This window comes from Ammospiza nelsoni, chromosome 5 (assembly GCF_027579445.1).
Source record: "Ammospiza nelsoni isolate bAmmNel1 chromosome 5, bAmmNel1.pri, whole genome shotgun sequence".
Taxonomy (NCBI): domain Eukaryota; kingdom Metazoa; phylum Chordata; class Aves; order Passeriformes; family Passerellidae; genus Ammospiza; species Ammospiza nelsoni.
In genome coordinates this window covers 56,277,205-56,298,601 of record NC_080637.1, presented here as the reverse complement: position 1 = coordinate 56,298,601, position 21,397 = coordinate 56,277,205, and the positions used below count along the sequence as shown (strand labels likewise).

The 21,397-nt window shown below is 46.5% G+C and overlaps 1 protein-coding gene across 1 annotated transcript in view; it reads right to left on the bottom strand.

Moving 5' to 3' along the window:
• Positions 1–21,020, bottom strand: part of ARHGEF5 (Rho guanine nucleotide exchange factor 5) — a 39,424-nt gene extending 18,404 nt beyond the window's left edge. Inside the window, exons 1-2 of the mRNA XM_059472579.1 lie at positions 20,850–21,020; positions 18,283–18,612 (exon numbers count right to left, since the gene is read on the bottom strand). Of these exons, the coding sequence (XP_059328562.1) occupies positions 18,283–18,612; positions 20,850–21,020 (501 nt within the window). The remainder of the gene's footprint in view (positions 1–18,282; positions 18,613–20,849) is intronic.
• Positions 21,021–21,397: the final 377 nt, after the last annotated feature.

Below are 21,397 nucleotides of genomic sequence, written 5' to 3'. Positions count from 1 at the left end.
GGTTATCTCACACCCAAAAGGGGGTACCAGAAGGCATCCAGAGAACATGAAAATTTTCAAAAATCTCCATTGATTTTCATGGGGCAAGGTGGACAAATACTACTGGCCTCTTCTAGCTGAGTTTAAAAGTTCTCTCTGATTTTGCCTGTTCTTTGGAGCTGATGGCTCTCTTTGCAGATCTCTGTGTGGGTCTGAAATTCACTGCAAATGATCACAGAAATTAATTAACAAAACATAGGAACATACACATTAGATTAACAGGTAACTAGAACATGACACAAGACACAAGATATTTGAAGGCTGTAAACCACATGGGTTTAGAGGAGTAGCTCTGGTGTGTGTGGACTAATCTATAGACTAGAGAGAAACTACGTCATCATTTAGTCTACTCTTTTAGGGAGGGGAAAAGGAAAAAAAAAAGCCACCTCAGGATTGCTGGACAGTTTCCCAAAGGATATAATGGAATTTCCCATCCACTATTGCATTTGAAGTTCAGACATGACAAAGCACTAGGGAATGCCTATTTGGGGTATGTCTGTTAAAAGGACAGAAGAATTTGATTCACCACTTTTACCTGTCTGTCTTCTACCATGACCCACAATCCCTACCTGGAAAAAACCTGAGAAAGAGACAAACTGTTGTGGCTGCCTCTCTTTTCTTCTACGGTGATTTCCTTGTGCTAGAGTGGCTCTGTAGACACAAGTACCAACCTCTGATCCCACACAGAAAGTAAAAGCAGTAACGGCATAATTACATCTGAACTAATTGTCCCAGTTAGCTCCATGGCCAGGGCACGCCTGGCCTGAAAGCTGGTTTAGCTTCTGTTTTCCCTTACGTCAAGTGAAACAAAACACCTGCTCTGAAGGCAAGGAGCGCATGCTCTGGAGTTAGAACTGAAGCATTTATACACCTTCATCACAGAATTGTATTGTCATCACAGAATGGATTGGGTTGGAAGTGGCATCAAAGATCACCCAGATCCAACCCCCGGCATGGGCACCTTCCACTATCCAAGGTCACTCAAAGCTCCTGTGCAAAACACGGCCTTGAACATTTCCAGGGATGGAGCAGCCACAGCTTCTCTGGCCAACCTGTACCAGAGCCTTCCACCCTCATATGAAAGGATTTCTTCCCAGTATCATATCTAAATCTCTCCTCTTTTGGTTTAAAACATAACCCCCTTGTCCTATGACTACCTGCCCATGTAAAAAGTAGCTGTCCCTATTTCTAAACACCCCTTGGTGTTTAGAAATAGGGACAGCTCCTTTTTACATGTAGCTGGAAGGTTGAAATGAGGTCTCCCTGGCGCCTTCCCTTCTCCAGGCTGAACAACCTCAATTCAAAAAAACATTAGGAAAACAATTGAGTTAGCTAATTGAGTTAACTCATCAGCTAACTACTTCCTGTGTGTTTTTTCTCATGTCATCTTTAATTTTTGTTTATAGTGAAAATACAGTCTTTCTTACAAAACCAGGCCAAAACCAGGGTTTTTCAGCAATTTGGATTGTTCCTCCCAAGCACTGAGTAGTTGTAATAGCTGTAATTTTAACAACCTGTTTGTTTCAAAGAGGTATGTCCATTCAGGGAATTCCCACGGAGTTTCCAGCTGCTGTCAGCTGCTACTAACCTACCTGGATACTGCTAAACTGTCTTTTCAAAGGTTCCACATCAGATCCCTCTTGTACTACACTGCTCTTGGCTCTCCTGGCTACCCCACCTGAGTCAACTCAGCTCCAGGCCTAGAAAAGTACTACTTCTCACACCTAATACAGACAGTCTTCGAAAACAGGCTCCCCAAGAGCAGAGAGATTATTTAGGGAGACATAAGCTGCTGGCTAAGAAAGGTTTACTCTTAGTAAATATAGGATAAAGATCTGAATAGCAAAGTGCTCAAGCTCAAGCCCACACTTTGTCAGGGGAAGAACTCCTGCTCACTGTGCTGTTTCATAGATGTACACAGCCCGGAATTTCCTCTTATTAAGCTCAAAACGCTAGTTTTCATCTCCATGGCTCTGTTGCAAGGGATTTTGACAGGCGAAAGGACGAGTTTAACGCCGCATTTGGAGCAGTTCCATGATGATACTGGGAGGCAGGGTAGAGGGAGGTGCACGGCACATCAACACTGGAAGCTGCCAAGTGAGATTTGTCTTATCATAGTACTGCCAGGTGTTTTGCGGACCTCAGGGAGAGCAAGAGAGGAGCTTTGAGAAGTGAGGCAGGAGAAGGAGCAGGCAAACTTTCTGCAGACACACAAGGGGAGGACACGCATTTCACCAGGGAAAATGTTAAATTCCCGGTCAAAGGCTGGGTACACCATAGTAGAAGACACATGTCTGCAATAAAGATTTCATGGAGATGGAAGGGGAAATAATAAAACAAGACTGACAGCACCTGTAGTCTTCACATGCAGAGCAGCTATGTACAAGAGCCCAGTAAATACCAGAAGAGAGTGCCTGTGGAGCACAGTCACGTTAAACTCCCAATGCAGGTCTGCTCCATCAGAGGAGGTCCCAGGAGACCCCCAGGAGCTCAGCTACCCAAAGCAAACTTTCAATTAGCATTTTCAGCAGGGGCAATAATGTGATAGAGCAACGCACAGGACCTATCTAGCCGCTGCCACTAGGCAGGATATACAAACTCTCAAAAATAATTCACTGTTTCCCCTTTTGGGGCTTACCGATCTTTCACATCTCTAACTGGATCAGATGATCAGCTGGCCATCACTCCCTCATATGCTCTGTCTGTGAAACAAGGTAAACCAATGTTCCCTGTTGAGATAAAGACACTCAGGCTCTTCTCTAGAGAGGGCCTAGAAACACCAGACTTCAGCTCCCATGCACTCAGCTTTTAGGTGATTCGGGGAGCACAGAACCCCTCCAAGTGAGAGGGAGCAACTGGCCACATGCCAGCACAAAAACAGAAGGGCAGTGCTTGGTCCTGCTGCAGTCACAGGCACAAAATCTGAGAGGAAAAGGGTGAAGGAGGTGGCCTTCAAGAGCAAGAAAAGGACAGCAGTGAAAGCATAAGGGCACAATCCATCCACAGCTTTCCCAGATTACAAAAGGCAATATGAATGTCATACTTCCTTCCACTGTGGGTTAATTCACCTGGACAGACATGATAAACACTTTTGGTTTTAAATAGAAAGTACCTCACCTTCCCTCCCCACCTCCTCCAACAAACAAGAAAGGAGCAATAACAAGTACTATCAAGCACAGACAAGCCCTTTGGCTAGCCAGGAAGTAAGGCTACACACAAGTGGAGCCGTGAGATCTTCCTCCTCCAAAAGTGGGGAGAAATGGAGCTTTCTGCCCGCCACCTTGTCCCTCCCCGCATGGTGCCGGGTGGCGCCCGGCCACCCTCGGCCCCACTCCCCATCCTGCCTCCCCTGCCGTGGGCCATGGAATAGCCCACACGCCCAGGCTGTTGTGAACACGCTCCCAGCAGAGAAAGTCCTGCCCTGTGATGTGGGGATGGAGCTGCTCCGGCCCAGGTGAAGCCATGAGCTTCGGGCAGTGAGAAGAGAAAGGCATTCACGATAATGTTTGAGCGGCATGAGCGAGGACACCCTTTCTCTCACTGAAACAAAGGGTTTCCCAAGTAGTCCCTAGTTTGAGTTTATCCTTGCTAGTGCAGCCACAACGTGGTGTAGAAATGCCAAAGCTGGTTTTAAGGACTACAGCTCAGGCAGGAAAGAGTTTTGTATTTGGCTCTAACACCCACCCAAAAAACAACAAGGCTGCCCTGAGCCTTTTCCTGCTATCTCAGCTTGGTTTAATCATCTTGGTCACACAGTTCGGGTACAGTTCACAAGAAGCTGAAAGAGGGGAAATTTAGGTTCGATATTAGGAAGAAATTCTTTCCTGTCAAGGTGGTGAGGTTTCTGGAACAGGTTGCCCAGAAAGATTGTGGCTGCCCCATCCCTGGCAGTGTTCCAGGGCAGGCTGGATGGGGCTCTGAGCAACCTGGGATAGTGGAAGGAGTCCCTGCCCACAGCAGATGGGTTTGGGACCAGGTGATCTTTAAGGTCGCTTCCAACGCCTTATCATTCTATGATTTGAATCAGCTCAGAGACAGCCTTTCTCCTTACAAAATCCAGAGCACAGTGTGCAGGACAGCACCATCTCTCGCAGGAAGCCACGCACTGGACTTCAGTTTGGTGAGACACCCAGGAAACTGAACACAAAGCCTGCCCTGCCACAAGCCTCAATTTTGGTATTTCCTCAGCTAGTCCTGCCATGCTTAGGCTGGCTTTCTCAGCTGCATGTCCATGTGAGAGATTCCCACTGCACATACTCCCCTGCAAGAAAACAGTCACCAATCTTCACACACTACCCCAGGCTGCTCTATCACTGTACAACCCATCAAGGGAGGTGAAGGAGGGGGGTCAAAACTCTTGAGCTCAGGAAGAGATAACACAGGATGCTAGAGATAAGAAGGAAGGAGGGGAAAACTGTAACATGGAGTCAGCTTTGAGGGCATGGAAGTTGAAGGAGCTTGGTGAAGGAAAAGACTTAAAAGGAAAGTAATATGATCTAAAATAGCAAAATAATGTACAGTCTACTGCTGTGCTACACGGTGCTGGTAATGTTCTGGGAACCAGGAGCTGCCTCAGGTGTCTTAGGCAGGGGAGAACAAAACACAGCTGCCAAAAGCACCTGATCTCCTGGAAAATGCATCTAAGCTGCTACTGAAGCCTGAGAAACACAGGTGAGACCTCCCAGTCACACCAGTGCAGGGAGTTTGCCCGAGTTTCAACACACCCAGTCGCAGCTTTCACTCATCATAGGCACACTCAAAATACGCTGAGCCTATTAATTATCTAATGACTCACTAATTGAGGGGAAAAAAAAGTATACTTTTCCGTACTTTTCTTACATTGGTTGCTATTTAAGTAGATTAAAATACTTAATGCTAACAAAAAAAAAGTGTCAGAGAAGCATCATTTTGGGTTGAACACAATTTCATCTATTTCATCTTGGAAATTGCTACTGAACATTTGGCAAACAGCAAGTGAAGAATGTGGCTTGGATTGTACATTGCACTTCCCAGAGATGCAATAAAAGTGATTCATTCTTAAGGTAAAATGGGGTCACCTGTAAAGCAAAAACCCCAGTTCACTCTAAGCAGAGGTTAAGTTTATATTCATAAAAGTAATGGGTAAGCCTTGATATTCTGCAGTTTTCTAATATGAGAATAAACAAGAATAGTGTGTGATTCTCACTACTAGAGCTCAGTAGAAAGATAATTGACACTACTCGGTGAACAGCAGAATTCCCACAGTGGAAGTAATGTATTGAGTCACTGCAAGTTGCTCTGTTCAGGTCTCTCCACAAACTCTGGGGATGGAGACACAAGTGACAGAAACATCTGGAGCACAAAAGGAGGCAAGAACTTCCCAAATTACCTTCCCCATGACATTTTATGCAGAGGTGGCTGCTAGCAGCATGCTGTACACATTCCTAGATGGCATGTCTGCCATGAACCCCAGGAGTTCTCAGTTCCTCTTTGAGCAAGATGATTCAAGACTTTCATGGGACAGATTCTCCAGTTAGAGGCAGAAATCTCAGTCTCTCACTACACTATGGATGTGTGAGTCAGAATCCCACACTGCTGTTTTTGAGTCGCAGTTTAAAGAAGGCTCATATTTGCACCAAACCATTCTGACAGATGCATATGCCCTTAAGACATCAAAGGACCTGGAAACACACTTGAAATCTTGGCCTTGCCCAGCCTTCACAGTGGAGCCATTTGTGTAACCTGTACCCGTTCTGAGCACAGTTAAGCTACAGGCAGGTAAGAATGAACAACATTCAGCAAACTGAACTGGGACAAACTGTCCTGCCCTGCAGAGAGGCCCTTCAAAGTTATCCTGTCTGATGCAAACAGGTAATATAACCTCTTTCACAGCCAGATCAATTACCACCTGGAAAATTGTCAGATTTCTGGTAGCTGTCAGAGTCCCACAGAAAATAAAGCTGGAACATTTTAGTAATGTGGGATGACTGACAAGCTAAACATTGATATATAACCAGCCATAAATATACTGGCAAAATCCTGCTTTTTTATCAATAGGTAAAGCACATCCTATGCAACTAAAAAAATGGTAAAATACCCATAAAACTGCACTTTCCATGGAAGTGATAGTACAGTATCATCAGCCGTAACAACAGCAGAAAACTGTCATTCTCTGGCTTTAATATTGTACCATCAATTGGAGAGAACAATAAAAAATTGTTGGATTCAGAATCCCATGAGATAGCAATCACAACAACAAAACCACACATTTATCCTTGTGTTGTGCCCTCAGAATTCATGTTTTCAGCCTTAGCTCCCCATATCAGTTTTAATTACCTTATGACTCCAGCAATGAGATTTATTTTTAAAAGTTATGGGATTTGTATCACAACCAAATCACAAAAATACTTGGCAATACTGTAGGAGTGATAGAGTTTTGTACTGAAAACTGTAGCTAAAGAAAAAAAAAATTCATCCAAAAGAGATGTAGGGATGTATGTGGGAAAAACAGGTTTTGGTACAACCCTCCCCTAACCCAGCTTCTCAGGGAACAAACCATTTTTTTCTTGGAAATTTAACTGGTGTCTTTAGATTGAAGAAGCTACCACGAGACAAGTTTGGTACTGGAAGCAAAAAGTATTAAATATAAATAAAATGTTATAAGAAATGTAAAATGTAAATGTGGGAAAGCAACAGCAGGGACCCCTTCCCTCTCCCTTGTGGAAAAACACCCAAAGCCACAGGAACTGTGTGGTTGCTGAATAGGAAGGTACTAATGTGAACACATGGAAAACTCGTTGTTCCTCACGGTCTAAGACTTGTATGGCCAACTGGCAGAGTTGGCCATGCAAGTCTTTATTGTGCACACCACATTTTCTGTTTCTCATACAGTCCCACTTCCTAGAATCATGTGGTTATGTGAGAGTTTTGGCTTACAATTAAGAAAAAATGGATGTATAGCCTTTAATGGGTATGGGAAAGGCCAGAAAAACTAAGTATGACTCAACAATTAAATCTCACTGTCTGAGTTCATCTTAATTTCTTAATCCTAAAACTTAATTTGTAACTAAGGAGAGGAAGGGCAACTCCCCATTCCCTCTCTGCCTGATCCCTGTTTTTCAAAGGTTGGGACTCATGACAACGTAGACTATTTAGGCCTGATGCAATGAGTTACATGAGCTACCAGAAACTAAAAAAAGGGCAGTGAAATACACTGTGATATAACTGGGTTAACAAAGATGAAATATCAAATTTGTCAGGCCAAATTTAGGTATTTGCAGATATCCTGCAAAGTTCATTTATTTATACTCCATTCCTTAAAAAAAAAAAAAAGGAAAAAAGGAAAAGAAGAGTTTCCTCAATTCCTTCTGCTGCTGACTGTACAAACTATCCAATGCCACCTTGATCTTAATAAATCTCCATTAAGACCTGACATGGAACCCTGAAAATCCACAACACCTGAAATCCAGAACAGACCAATTTACTATGCATCCAGGTTTCTGCCAACATCTTCCTCGTGCCAGCGCACACATGACCATGCATGAGCCATCCCAGGGAGTTGTCGAGCCAAAAGAAACAACAACCCTGGAGCAGAGTGATGTGAGCAGCCATAAAGGTATGACACAGGAGAAAAGATAAGTAATAAAGGTAAATCTGACAGCTCCCTGCAGTAGTTATATATGGAATCAGAGAGTGGTTTGGGTAGGAGGAGTCTTTAAAACCCATCTCATTCCCACCCTCTGCCATGGGCAGGGACACCTTCCATCTTCCAGCCCCATCCAGCCTGGCCTGGAACATTGCCAGGGATGGGGCAGCCACAGCTTCTCTGGGCACCCTGTGCCAGAGCATCACTACCCTCACAGGGAAGAATTTCTTCCTAATACCCCAACTAAACCTACTGCCACTTTGAAGCCATCCCACCTTGTCCTGTCACTCCAGGCCCTTATCAAGAGTCTCTCTCCATCTTTCCTGTGGGCTCCGTTCAGGCACTGGAAGGCCACAATGAGATCACCCCAAAGCCTTCTCTTCTCCAGGCTGAACAATCCCAATTCCCTCAGCATGTCTTCATAGCAGAAGTCCTCCATCCGGCAGGCCCATGTCCTCCATGTGCTGGGACCCCAGAGCACCTGTACAAGCTGCATGAGAGGATAAGAACACAGGACTGGGCAGCAAAGCAGGAGGAGGAAAGCAGAAACATGGACTTAGCCCTATGTTCTGGTTAAACCACACCCAGGATCCACAGGCCAGTCCCTGCCGCTCCAGCATAGGTGTCTCTCCGTGTGTGACTGCCAAGCACTCCACACACAGAGCCAGGTGTTCCCTTGGCAGCCCACACACACCAGCAGCAGCAGAGCAGGGGGGTTTTACACACTCAGTCCTGGCCCTCTGCTAGGAACATGTCTGCTGCCCTCTCAGGTGAGAAGCGGGCACCAGGGGAAGCAGGATATTCTAAATGGATCCACAACCATGATGATCCACAACCATTCCAAATGAGTGATTGTTTTTTTGGTTTTATGTTTCCTTGTCTCCTTATTGCCACTGACTGTGACACTCCGGTGAACCCACAGCCAGCCTCCTTCCCATAGGAAAGGGCTGGCTCTGAGGGGATGTTGCATGGAAGAGTAGTCAATTAGGAGACAGCCCTTGTGACCAATTCTGAAAACAAGTAACAACATGTAGGAGATCCTCAGAAAAAGCCCTGGAAATCTCAAATAACCTGCAAAATTTAAAAGGGAAATAATCCAAAGGGAAGTTCCGGGAAGGGAAGGGGAAGGGGAAGGGAAGACACTCTTGTGACCTTGTCTTTCAGATCAAGCTGTGAAAAGTTGCATAAATCAGGGGTTTAAATGCTGTTATGGATATACATCCGTCTTAGAAAATGCCTTTTATAACCAGCTTTACCAATTAGTACTACCTTATTTCAAAGTTTATAGTAGTAATTATAGCCCATAGATGTTGTAGGTAAGATGTGGCATTAGTTCCTAATACTGTCATTAACACAGCATATTATAAAAATTAAAAAAAAAAAGAAAAAGGTAGAGCAGTACACCTCCAAGTGTGGATTAATTTAAAGCATTATTCCCATTTTAATAATTAAACAAGTTTCAATCCATAAGGAAAACTAGAGATATTTTTATCCTTCCTCCCTCTATTTTCATTTTTCTGCATATGAATGAGGGGGCACAGTCCGTTTCCCACCACCACCCTTCCAGATTCTCCAACACTGCGCTCCTTGCTGGCTTCATGATCTTCAGTTATTAGCTGAGCAATCAGGATCCTAAGATTACCCTTTGGGAGTCTCTGAAGACATCAACTCTCTCTCTTCTTCACTGGCCCACGGCTTCCTTTTGCTCAGCCCTGTGGCATGTAACACCACTTCTCTCTTTCCCCTCCCAGGTCCTACCCTATCAGACGGCAATGCTTCGGAATAAAATAAGGTCTGTGTGTCTCAAATTCACCCCAAGCTCCTGAATTCAGTGTGGCAATGAGAAATCAGAGGACGAGGCAACTTAACAGTGGCCTGTGAATAACAGTGTAAAGTCAAGCCGATAAAATTTCCTTCACCTTTTTTATGACATGGTCACAAAACGAAAGCTCTGAGAAATGCCAAGTCCTCTCATCCCCCGCCCTACACAGGCTTGCATGGCATATTCTAACTGGACTGGTGCGTACCTTCCCATCCATGAGATACTTCCCCCAGGAAGCTATAAGCACCAGGCAAATGAAATCAGAGACTTGGCTCCTTCACCTTCCCATTACCTGCAACACGCTTTGATCAGCAGGGCATAAATAAACACACAAATGCCTCATCTCTGCCAAGGTCAATGAGATGCAGCAGAGTTCCTTCAGTCATCTAAAGGAGTTCATTGGACTTGGGATGGGGCAAACTGTTTTGCTCTGTTTAAAAAAAAAAATCACTGGATGTGACAGCAAAGGGTATGATGTGGTGTGACCACTGTGATTTGGGAAAGCTAAGAGCAACAGAGAGCCTGAAAGGGGAAGAGGTGGGATTGTCAGCAGATCATGCCCAAGAAAGAGCGAAAAGCCAGAGCTCTCCTTCTTGGAGTCCTCTCCCCAAACATGTTCCTGTACGGAAAATTTGGTCTAACCTCTGCCAGACTGATGCACCTGAGGAACCCAGCTTTCAGCACAGATCTTTGAGGCCTATTACTGAAGCAAGCACCTCACCTCTTCCACTTGTGCCAGTGAAAGTGCAATTACAGCTATCCCCACAGCAGGACAAGCAGCATTGCTGTTTTTGATGCAAACATGGGGAATACCCCAGCATTCCAAACCTTTGGCTATTCCTGTACTTGTCCTAACAGAAGGTGGCAAAGATGCACACTGCTGTTTTAAGTCTTGCCTCTCCTCACGGCTAGGGCTTATGAGCAGTTAAACATGGGTGCAGTCACTAGAAATTTCAAGCTAGTGGGGCAAAGGATAGCTGTTATCACCAGTAACATAATCCAGGCTGGAAGGGGAACACACATTTGGATACCGGGGACTCTCCTTCCTACAGTGCCCCACTGCAGTCATTCAATAGAAGGAGTCTCTACAGAAGACTTAGATTGTAACTGGTTTTGGCATCTTTTTAGGGCAACCAAGAATGGCCCCATCCAGCAGAATTTCCAATTCTGTATTCTAGCTCTTTGCAGCAGTTTCTGCCTGTCTGAGGGTCATCTGTGCAGTTGGGGTAATAGCAAACCCTCCTACCTCCCAGCCATACTCTGAGGATTAGGCAGGGAGTGGCTGCTCAGTGTACTGAATATGCAAAGGCCTGTTATAAACCCCATATCTGATTGCAATCATAAGCAAAGTTTTATTTAAGCAATCCTTTCCCCAACAAAAATATATCAGCTGCTCACTCTCTTCTTTCTTTCCGTGTCTTTTTTGCCTCCAAATTCTTCCAGATAACAAAACACATTACTAAGATATTTTCCTTTTCTGATGTAAAGTTGTTTTCTACAAATAACAAAGATTTTTGCCATAATATAGTGTACATACTTAGTTATTTTGGCTCATTCTGTATAGCACTTGTACTGGAGGAGTCTCACTGCCCAGTCAGTGAAAGTCCCACTCCCATAATCTCACACATGTCAGATATTCACATTCTAATAGACATATCTAATAGATATGTCTATTTCTCGTTGTGCTTACATTGAGGGGAGACCCCTTCTCCACTTCCATCAATTTTATGAACTTAGGACAGAGAGCATTAGTTATTTCTTGCTCCCATTAAACACAAAACTGTATTTCTCTACCAAACCATAGTTTAAAACCAAGCTGGTGTTTTTGCATGTGCTTTGCCTGACACTTCTATATTTGTCTCCCACATCAGTTAATATCTTTTTTTTGCCTTTCAGTGCACTTTGTTCACTCTTTTTAGCAACATAACAAAACCTTTTACAATGCCACCTTTTAAATTAAGCTTTCAAAGGCAACATTCTAGTAAAATGCAGCTATAATACATTTCAGGGCAGATTTGCTTCCATACTGCCTTGCTGAACATGAGATTTCTGATCATGCCAGTTTTCCCTGCTTACACAATGCAGCACATCTCACCTTTTCTTGTTCTGGTCTCTTCTAAAGTCATCTGCTACGACTATCAGAGTAAGAATCAATTCATCTTTCCCCTTTTATACTCAGATGCTTATTTTCATGTCTGATACCACTGTTATCACCCACTCAGCAACTAGACAGGCAAAAATGACGCTGGTCGAGAACGAAGGAAGAAATGTCATTCATCTGGATAACACCCATTGGGCCATTCAGCTGTCATGATTCTTCTAGATGCACAGACACAATTTTTAGCTGCTTTTCACAGCCCAGACCCTCCCTTGTGACAGAATGACATAACTTGCATGCCTGGCCTTGCTCTTCCGGATAAGGCACATTTCATTGCTCCAGCATACCTTCAAATTGCTCATCTTCCTCTCTCTGCCCTCTCCGAAATGAAACAGCTCAGTTTATTCATTGTGCAGGGGCAGAAGACAAGGTAAACTGCAGGAGCGATGCGAGAGGATGACTGCCTTCCCAGATGGCACCAAAACAAGCAGTGTTCACCCTGTGCCTACAGGAACACCCTACAGCCTCCCTTTCAGACTTCTCCACATGCCCTGCTAGAATATTCCCTCTTCCCAGCTGTGCTCAGGGATGAGAAGAGAGTGACATACAGTCATGTATTCCCTATACACATCACCAGTTGCTATTAAGAAATTACTGTGTGACTTGGAGGGGTAAACCCATCTCCCTCAATCATTTGCACATTTAAGAAAGCATGCCACAACCTGTAATTTGTTGCAAAAATATGGGATGGTCCCACTTCCCTTTGGATGTCTCCCCACAGCATCCTCTCTCTGCCCCACGGTTTGTCACAGCACAGAGTCACAACCAGGTTGTGTACTGTACTGCAGCCTTGCCAGTGCTCCCCCCCTTGCCCATCCTGAAATTCTCCTTACCTGTACCTGGGACATGCCTTTCCAGGAGAAAACACCTTGCCTCAGAGTTGGACTTTAAGTGATCCTTGTGGGTGCCTTCCAACTCAGGATATTGTACAGTCTTGTGCGGAGGAGTAGAGAAAGGAGAGAAAAGTGCAGCATTCTCAGAGAACTCTAAGATCTACCAGATCTATTGTATCCAGACTCAAGCCTGAAATATCTTCATGTGCAAAGTAAGTCACAGAAAAAGAGAACAAACAATGAGAAGAGTTACTTGAGCCATGAGCCATACCAACCATCAGGACTGAATCCTCACTGTTCTAAATACTGTGCACTACTCCTGTCCTGAAGAGCTGGCAGCATACTCAGAACACCTCTTCTCCCCTAAATCCAGCAACAGAATGGAAATAGACACACTGCACCTTCACAACTTCAACAGCAGCCTGGCAGCCCTCACCTGTAAAACCAGACTGTAATCTTCGAGGACCTCAGAAAAAAGAGTGACTCAAATGTTGCAGATGGATTACATTTCATAGTCTAGAGTTACCCTTGGATGCCTGCACTATGGAATACCTACAGCAAAACTTCTGCATCTAAACTCAAGCTTAATCCAAGGATTTAGCCTGCAGCCCAGACCCACTAAAGACATCTGATGCTACAGCATCAGAGCTTTGCTACAGGCACTGGTATGGTATCTTTTTACTGTGAAAGGTATAATCTTCCCATCTACTCTTTCCAAGTTTCCACGAGCCCCTCATAACAGACAACAATCTGTAGTGAAGATTTAAGGGCCCAAGTAAGATTTAAGCTATTCAAACAATCTGTGTAGGCATTTTTGATCACTGCACCTGTAAAGGTGAGTGAAAAGCACACATACAATATAACTTACACATCCTGATTTTTTGCAGCTGCCCAGCAAGATTGCGGGCAAAGCATCTTCTTCTAATCCTCCCAGCAGTGGCGTTTGTGTTAGCGTCACTGCTTTGTGCACCTATTTCTATTATCCAGTGAATATGAAAGTGTAGCCATGGCAGCCACTTTGTGGCAGATGTGAACAGGGATCATGTCCAACTAGCTACAAGTCTGCTTGTAACCCACACTCGTGTCCCCTGATTATCCCTGGGCTTCTGCAACCTGAACAAATCATGCCCTAACATGACCAGGATCCTAATCCCCTCCCCTGCCTCCAGAGGGGTGTATTTTGGATTCATAAACTCTACTGCTGGATTTGGCGATGAAGCAGGAGCTTTCCCTCCCCTCACCTCCTCCAGTCACACCCTGTACAAGGCTGGGTCTGCTCACCAGTGCACAGCTCTGCTCTGCCCATGGAGGGGATCACCCAGCTAGTGGATCCCGCTTGGCACCACCCCAGCCTGGCCCTGGTGGAGATATGGGAATTTCTGTATATGATGAGCATTAGGAATCCCCGTGCTTAATGACTTAGAGCACCAGCAAGGCCGTGCGCAGTCAATCTCACACACTGAGCCCCTGCCTGCAGCTGGGTGTTCAATCTGAGATCACAAAAATGTGGTTTGGTGTCCAAATGTCACACACTTCTCTGTGACACTGCAAAAAGGATATGTTTTCAGGAAGGGAATTTATGGCCATCTCTGCTTGAATGCAGTATTCTCCCAGCAGCAGGTTCCTGTGCTTCCTCAGTTCCCTCCTTTTGTGCTATCCAATTACAGTTTCTCCAGCCACTCCTCCTCAAACTCTCCTAGCATCAGAACATCCTCTATTTTGTATACATTTATATATGTGTGTCTGCTTATCTATGTGCATTTGTACACGTCATGGTAATCACCTCCCCTCTTCTAAATTTTTCCCACTATCAAAACCAATAGCCCTCCCCCTGACCTTGCACTGAACTTGTACTAAAGTCATGGGAATTTCTTCTTCCGACTTCACCTTGCTTTTAATCCAACCTCCCCAACATGAGGTCAAAACAAGTCCCCACCACAGGCTCTGTTCCTCATCCTGCAGTGTTCTGCACAGGACTTGAAGGAATAGTGTCTAAAAGAATAGACGGGGAATGGATTTTGTCTCAGTAAACCAATTCTACTGAAAGGGCAAGAAAGCTGGAGTCACTTGTTAATGGAAAAGACAAGATTATTGAAGCTTTCCCAAAAGGGCACCCCACATTGCTCAGCACAGAGAACTCACATCTAGAATGCATGAATGCATTAACTTAGAACTTTTCTGCACCACTGAATCCTTCATAGGAAGCAGTGTGTCACAGCCAAGGCTCAGACCTTCTTCTTACACTAAACGCTCCTTCCCACACAACAAATTTCAACACGCAGTTCTTGACCAAAGACATAAAAGCAGCTGACCTAATCCCAGTCCTGGATTAACCCAGTTCTCCCATGCCACACAACAGAGTTAATCCACACTACTGAGTAAATCAGGGCAGCTGCTCTCATGCAGGTCAGCTGCAGATGGAAGGCAAAAAGATACACTGCCTTCTATGAAGATTTAAAGGTAAGGCATGCTTGTGACAACTCCTAGTTTCACCAACTCTTCACCTTGCCAAAAGGAGTTCCATCCTCTGTCCTTTCTCTCCTGGTGGTAGAGGTGCATGTATGGTCCCACAACAAACTGCACCAGAGAACCAGTAGAGATGCCAACAGGAAGGCATGACGGCTTCTTTCAACAGCAGTGCCAGCTGAGAGGATTTGTGCAACCACAGCCTGTTTATCCAAGCACAGAAATGTAGGAACTAAATGTGTGATTCCCTCTGGCATCTAATTCTGCTGTTGGAAAAGGTGGTCCCTCACTACATTTCTCATATGCAGTGTCACGCTACACTTCTTCAGCAATCTCTCTGGCCACAAGGCAGGCTAATCCAACTTCTATACTTTTTTCCTTTAGGGAGGGGGGTTAATCAGTTGGAGCAGTGACTGGACTGATCTGAGGCCACTTGGTCACCAGAGCTGACCCCAGGGAAGCAGCAGGAGCTTGCAGTCAGGACTGGATGAGAACTGGATCATTCCTTCAGCAGCATCCTGTTGTGCAGCTGGGCTGCTCATCATGTGAAGCCCAGCTCCAAGCAACAGAGTTATTCAATCACAGTTCCCAGGAAGCCCTGCCCGCACAGAGACACCAGGCCAGGCACCCTCCATCACTGCTCTAAACCACGCTGATCACCCAGACTCCAGTTCCACAGCTGCCTCTTCCCAGAAGGAAGAGCTCAGCACAGCTAACAGCCACGGGCTTGCAGTACAACAGACCATCTTTTAGCTGGAATGTGTCATCCTGGCAGCAACAGGCTTTTATGTCAACCTGACATGAAAACTTGTAGCAAGACTCTGTGGTTAGGAGCCAGGCCAGACAGATGGAGATAAGAAATTAGCAAGGGTAATCAGCCATTGGAATAATTTATCCAGGAAACCACTGCAGCCTATCACCTGATATCTTGAAATAAAGACTGGGTACTTTTATAGTAGAATTTTGGATTCAATGCAGTGATAACCAGCTGGGAATGTAAATACCTGCCAGGGGTCAGGTGAAGGTATCTGTCTCCAACTGGCTGATACTCTGAACATCAACTGTGTGATTACCTCAGGAAAGAGGGAAATATACTCTCTGTAGAGCCCAACTGTCAAAATAATAGAGCACAACTGCATTTGCACTGAAATCACTTCTGAGTACTTCAGTAAAAGATTCAACAGGAGTTCAGTGAGGAGCTGCAAAGCAGAAAGGAATTGCAAAACTTCCCAGGCATGACTACTGAAATAAACTAGCTGTGGATAATTTAGCCAAACAGTAATGAAGCAAACAACATCAACTGGAAAGATACCAGATGAAAGAAAGCAAAGTAAATACTTAGAATCAAACATCCTTCAGAAAAAAAGTGATTCCAATTAAGAATTGGAATTCCCTTGTGGGCTGCTCCTTAAATTTTGCCTGGGATAACTATGGTGAGTGAATGTAAGATGAATACAAACTAATTAAATAAAACAGCCCATTTTAAACAAGACTCTAAAGCAGATTACATTAAAAAGGAAAAAAAAAAAAGGAAATAAAAAATCATCAAAAAGCTATAGCACAATTTGACTCTTTCCTACTAGAAAGCACATGAAATAAGAGTACTATACGAAATTATAAGGTTCAACAGACCAAGCACAAGAACATCCATCTAAAGTTAACAGAATAAAAAATAAAAAAAACCCCAAAAAACAACAACCAAAAAAAAGCCTGCAGAACAGACTTACCATCTATCTAAAATCTACCAGGATGCACAAGAAGTTCCCGGAGTAAGTATTTGTGTCCCACTATTTCAGAGAGCACGAGCATCAACCTCAAGCCCAGCCACCTGCTGTCACAAGCAACTGGACCGTGTAATCCCACTGAGATTTACCCAGACCACGAGGACAGGACAAATGCCACCCTTAACCACCACCTGGCAAAACAAGGTTCTACACAGAAGCCAGCTGAGCTCTTCCCAACATGAACAAAAACTAAGAAGAACAACTCAGATTTCTTACAACTTCAAGTCTGATTATGGATGCCTCCTCCTCACCCAATTCAGGCGCAGTTCTGAAATCTGGGTCACCCACACATTATTCCTCCAAACCAAGCCACCTCCCTCCAGTGCAACCCTTTAAGCCCTTATCCAAGCCATCTCAAAGTCATTTAGGTCATGAGAGACTCCAAAACACCAAGGAATCACGTCACAAAACTTCCAACAACACATTACACATGTGGCTAGATCCAGGAGGAACAGGCACTCAGCTATAGGAGAAGCCAACACGGGCATCGATATCCAGTAGTGCTCTGGCGAAATCTGCATAAAGTCAACACCGATGAGCTGAGCTCAGATCTCTGACCCCGTAATTCCTACCAGGTTTGATGCAGTCTTAGCCAATATCTTGGAATAAACCAAGCATCAAGCAACGACAAACATGGGTGCTGGGAGGATGACGGGTCAGGTGAGAGCCGTGGGACCTCCGAATTTCCCCCCGGCAGGTTGGTTGGGGCGCTGGGGGTTGCCATCGGAGCTGCTGCGGTGGCCGGGGCTGCAGGAAGGAGGCAGGAAGCGAGCAGCAGGCAAATATCTCGCCTTTCGTTCCTCTGCCTTCCCTCCGTGACAGGCCACAAAAGTCATGAGGCAAGGAGGAAAACAAGGAGGTGTCCAGAGTTCAAGCACAGCACCCCCGCGACTCCCGGGCCGCAAGTCCCGTCGGGAGCTGAAAACCCGGCGAACACCGTGGTATCTCGCTCCTGCGTGGGAAGCACCATTTCTGCGAGAAGAGACTCCTGCTGCTGCTTGGCAGCCGAGCCTGGGATCGGGCCTGCGCTCCGGGCCCTCCCTGCTGCCGGCAGCAGGCGGGGGAACGGGGGGCGGCGGGCGGGACGGGCGTTGCCGTCGGGGCGCAGAGCCCCCGCCAAGGATGCGGCCCCGGGCTGGGCGGATCGGAGCCTCCTTCGCCGTCCCCTCGGGGAGCTCCCGCGGCGCCCGAGACGCCAAGGGGCTCCGCGCCCCGATGGCGCCTGCACCGCGCACCCGCACCGGGCCCATCGCGGGAGGAGCGACGCTTGCCTTCCCCGGAGATCCCTCCTCCCGTCCCCAACGGGTCCTAAAATGGTGGGTCGGCCGACCTCCCTCCTCTTCCTTCACCCACTGTTCCCGTCCCGTTCCCCCCACCCGCCCCACGCTCCCGGAGCCCGCCCGTCGCCCCCGCCCCGGCCCCGCGGGGCAGCCGCCCTTCCGTCCGTCCTGGCCCAGGCTCCGCGGGGATCCGGCGCCAGGCCCGCGCCTCTCCCGGGAATGCGGCAACAGCTATCCCGGGAATACGCCAACGCCGCCCCCGGCGGCCGCCCTTACCTGCGCCGGGCTCACATCGCGGGGCCGGGGCCAGCGGCGACCGCCCTCGGCGCCCCTCGGCCGCCACCTCGCCGCCGCCCTGCGCGGGGCCGCAGGTATGTCATGAGTGCCGAGCGCGGCTTCAGGTGAGCCGGGCACACCTACAGGAAGGCAGGCGGCCCGCCCTGATTGGCGTGCGGGACCGGCGGCCGCGCTCCGACGGCACCGCGGCGGGGCAGGGCAGGGTGGCCGAGGGGCTTGCGGCGGACACGGCGGCTCTGGACCCGCTCCTGGCTCCGGCCGGCCACAGGCCCTGACACGTCCGAGCAGAAGGTATTTTTTTTCTTTTTTCTTTTTTTTTTTTTTTTTTTTTTTTCTTTTAATTCAGTAGTAAGTATATGGGTGAAGGTCCTAGAGGGAAAGCCATACGACGAGCGGCTGAAGTCTCTCGGCTTGTTCAGCCTGGAGGAGACTGAGGTTAGAGCTCACAATAATTCTGCAGCTTCCTCGCAAGTAGGAGGGGCTGGCCCTCAACTCTGCTCTGTCTGACCAGCAACAGGACTCAGGGAACGGCTGGAGCTGTGTCAGGGGAGAGTTAGGGTGGATTTTAGGAAATGTTCTTCACCCAGAGGGTGGTCGGGAACTGAACATGCTCCCCCAGGTAGTGGTCACAGAACCCAGCCTGACAGAGCTCCAGGAGCGTTTGGACAACGCTCTTGGGCACAGGGTGGGATTGCTGTGGTGTCCTGTGCAGGGCCAGGAGTTGGGCTGGATGATCTTTGTGGGTCCTTTGCAGTTCCAGACTTTCTGTGATTCTGCAATAACTCTGTCCCTCTCAGGTTTGGACACAGCACTTGTTTGCTTTGCCTCTGGAGTGCAGCTGACCCACCAGCCCAGGTCTTTGGACCAGCTTAAGACTCAGAGATGCTTTTTAATTTTTAAGCTTCCTTCATTATCTGAGTCTCTTGTTTTCCCACTTCTTAACTTCACATGTGTGAGCCCTTTGTGTTTCCTCCCAGCAGGCAGCTGAGGGTTCAAGTAAAAGTGTTGGGTTATCCTAGGCTTTATAGGATCCCAGGCAGGATCACATCCAGGATCATAAAATAAATGAAAATTAATGAAACACCTGAATTCAGAAGAAATTGACTGGGCTATGGGTAGAAAAACTCTGTAGGCTGCATTAAGAAGCTGAGTCCACAGCTACAATTCCTGGGCTTTCTGTCTCTTGTAGATACACAGGTGCTTAAAGGGATATAGGATTTATGTGAGGGTGCACTTTGCCATGGTGTATTATATAGGTCTTTGCTTACCAAAATCACAAAATGTGCAAAGAATTATCTTAGACAGGTGGCTGAGGAAGGCATTACCTATATTATATATTTTGTCTCTTAAGTTGATATCCAGAGTTGTCTCTTTGCCAAGTCTGCTTTTTTCTCCTGATCATTTCCTGAGGTTTACAGGTGTTTCCTCCAGGATGTGCTTTGAAGATTTCAGCAAAAGAGAAAGAGGGAGCTTGCTCAACCACCAGAGCAACCCTGCAGCCCACACCTAGGCAGTCCTGAACCCTCCCTTGCCTGCAAGACTCATGTGGAGTCTCCCAGGCAGGAAAACTCCACTCAGAAGTGGAAGCACACTGAGAACTCTCCCCAGCCAGCTACAGAATCATCCTCATGCCTGCTGCTGTCTTCTGATTCAATTACTCCTTTCATTCATTTGTGTGGGTGCCTTTTTTCAGCAGAGTGGATGAGCTCCTGCAGCTGAGATTCCCATTCCGCATCACTTCATTTACAGTCAGATGCAAGGAAAGGGATGCTTCAAATTCCCAGGAGCTGACTCTGGATCATGTCTCTTTTTAGTTTCGTGTCAGATCTCTGGGAGATTATATAAATAGCTTGTCACTATAGGACACGAAACAACACGACACGCACACACCGCTGCTCTCAGGTGAAAAAAAGGGAAGTTTACTTTCTGACTCTAACATTTATAAATTTCTAAAAGTGACAGTGGATTGGAGGGTGAAAGTGCCAGCTCTCCAATGACACTGGACAAACCAACAGTCTATTAAATTTCTCTTCTTCCATAAAAGAATGTAAAATAATAAGCTATTTACAGAAAGTGTGTGAGAAAGTTTGTTACAAGAATGTAAACATCGGAAGATTTAGAAAATCTTAAAAAATCAGGGCGACAATAGCTAGTGCATCTTCTCACTGCATTTTCTAAGTTCCTAGCAGCTGGCAGCAGGTTGGAGTTGGTCATCCTGACTGGAAAACTGCTCCTCTTCTATCCAGAAAAGGGCAACTTGTTGTCTGACGTGGGCTTAACTTCTCCCCCTGTCCTTGGCACCTCCAGCAGCTGCAGAGGCAGTTTTCTATTTGATTTTGAGAATTATGTCTTGAGATACCTTGCTTTCTCTGCCTGCTGCACAGAGTTTGAGTGCCTGAACACATCTGGAACCCAGCAGAGTGTGAGCAGGGGAGGGCTTGTCCCATGCTGTGAGTATCCCACATGGACTGGGCTGCACTGTCTCTTAGCCCACCAAACTCTGCCCTGCAGCAGCTGAGCATGCCCCTTTCCCTTCAAGGACATACCTCCTTGGTGTGTATACATATATATGTATCTCTGGTGTGTCTCTTCCCTGCAAAGAGGCCCACCAGCATCAAGAGCAGGGCCCCGTACCCTGAATTGCTCCTGCTTCCTGCAATGCCTTGTGCTATGTCGGGCTGAAGGGCAGTTGGGATATTAACCTCCCACTCTGACATCCTCCTTGTAAACATCCTGTCCCACTCAAGTCCTGCGCTGTCACATCCTCTCTGCTCTGCCCAGACACTATTCTGGGTTTAGTTCTACATACAGAGCACACAGCTGGGCATGTCAAAATCCAGGCAAGCAGCAGGAGAGAACAGTAACTTGGTTCAGCTGCTGACATATTCTTAAAACTAAAATCATCTGCTTGTGCCCTCCTTGGAAAGCCAGTTTGCTTCCCTAGGCATGTTCAGCAGCTGTACCTTACTCCAAGCAGATGCAAGCCTGTGCATATGGCATGAAGAACCTTGGTAATAATGGAAGGGAGCAGAACAGGGAGCTTGGAAACTGCAGCCCAGTAAGTTTACACAAGCAGCAAGTAAAACACCCATCC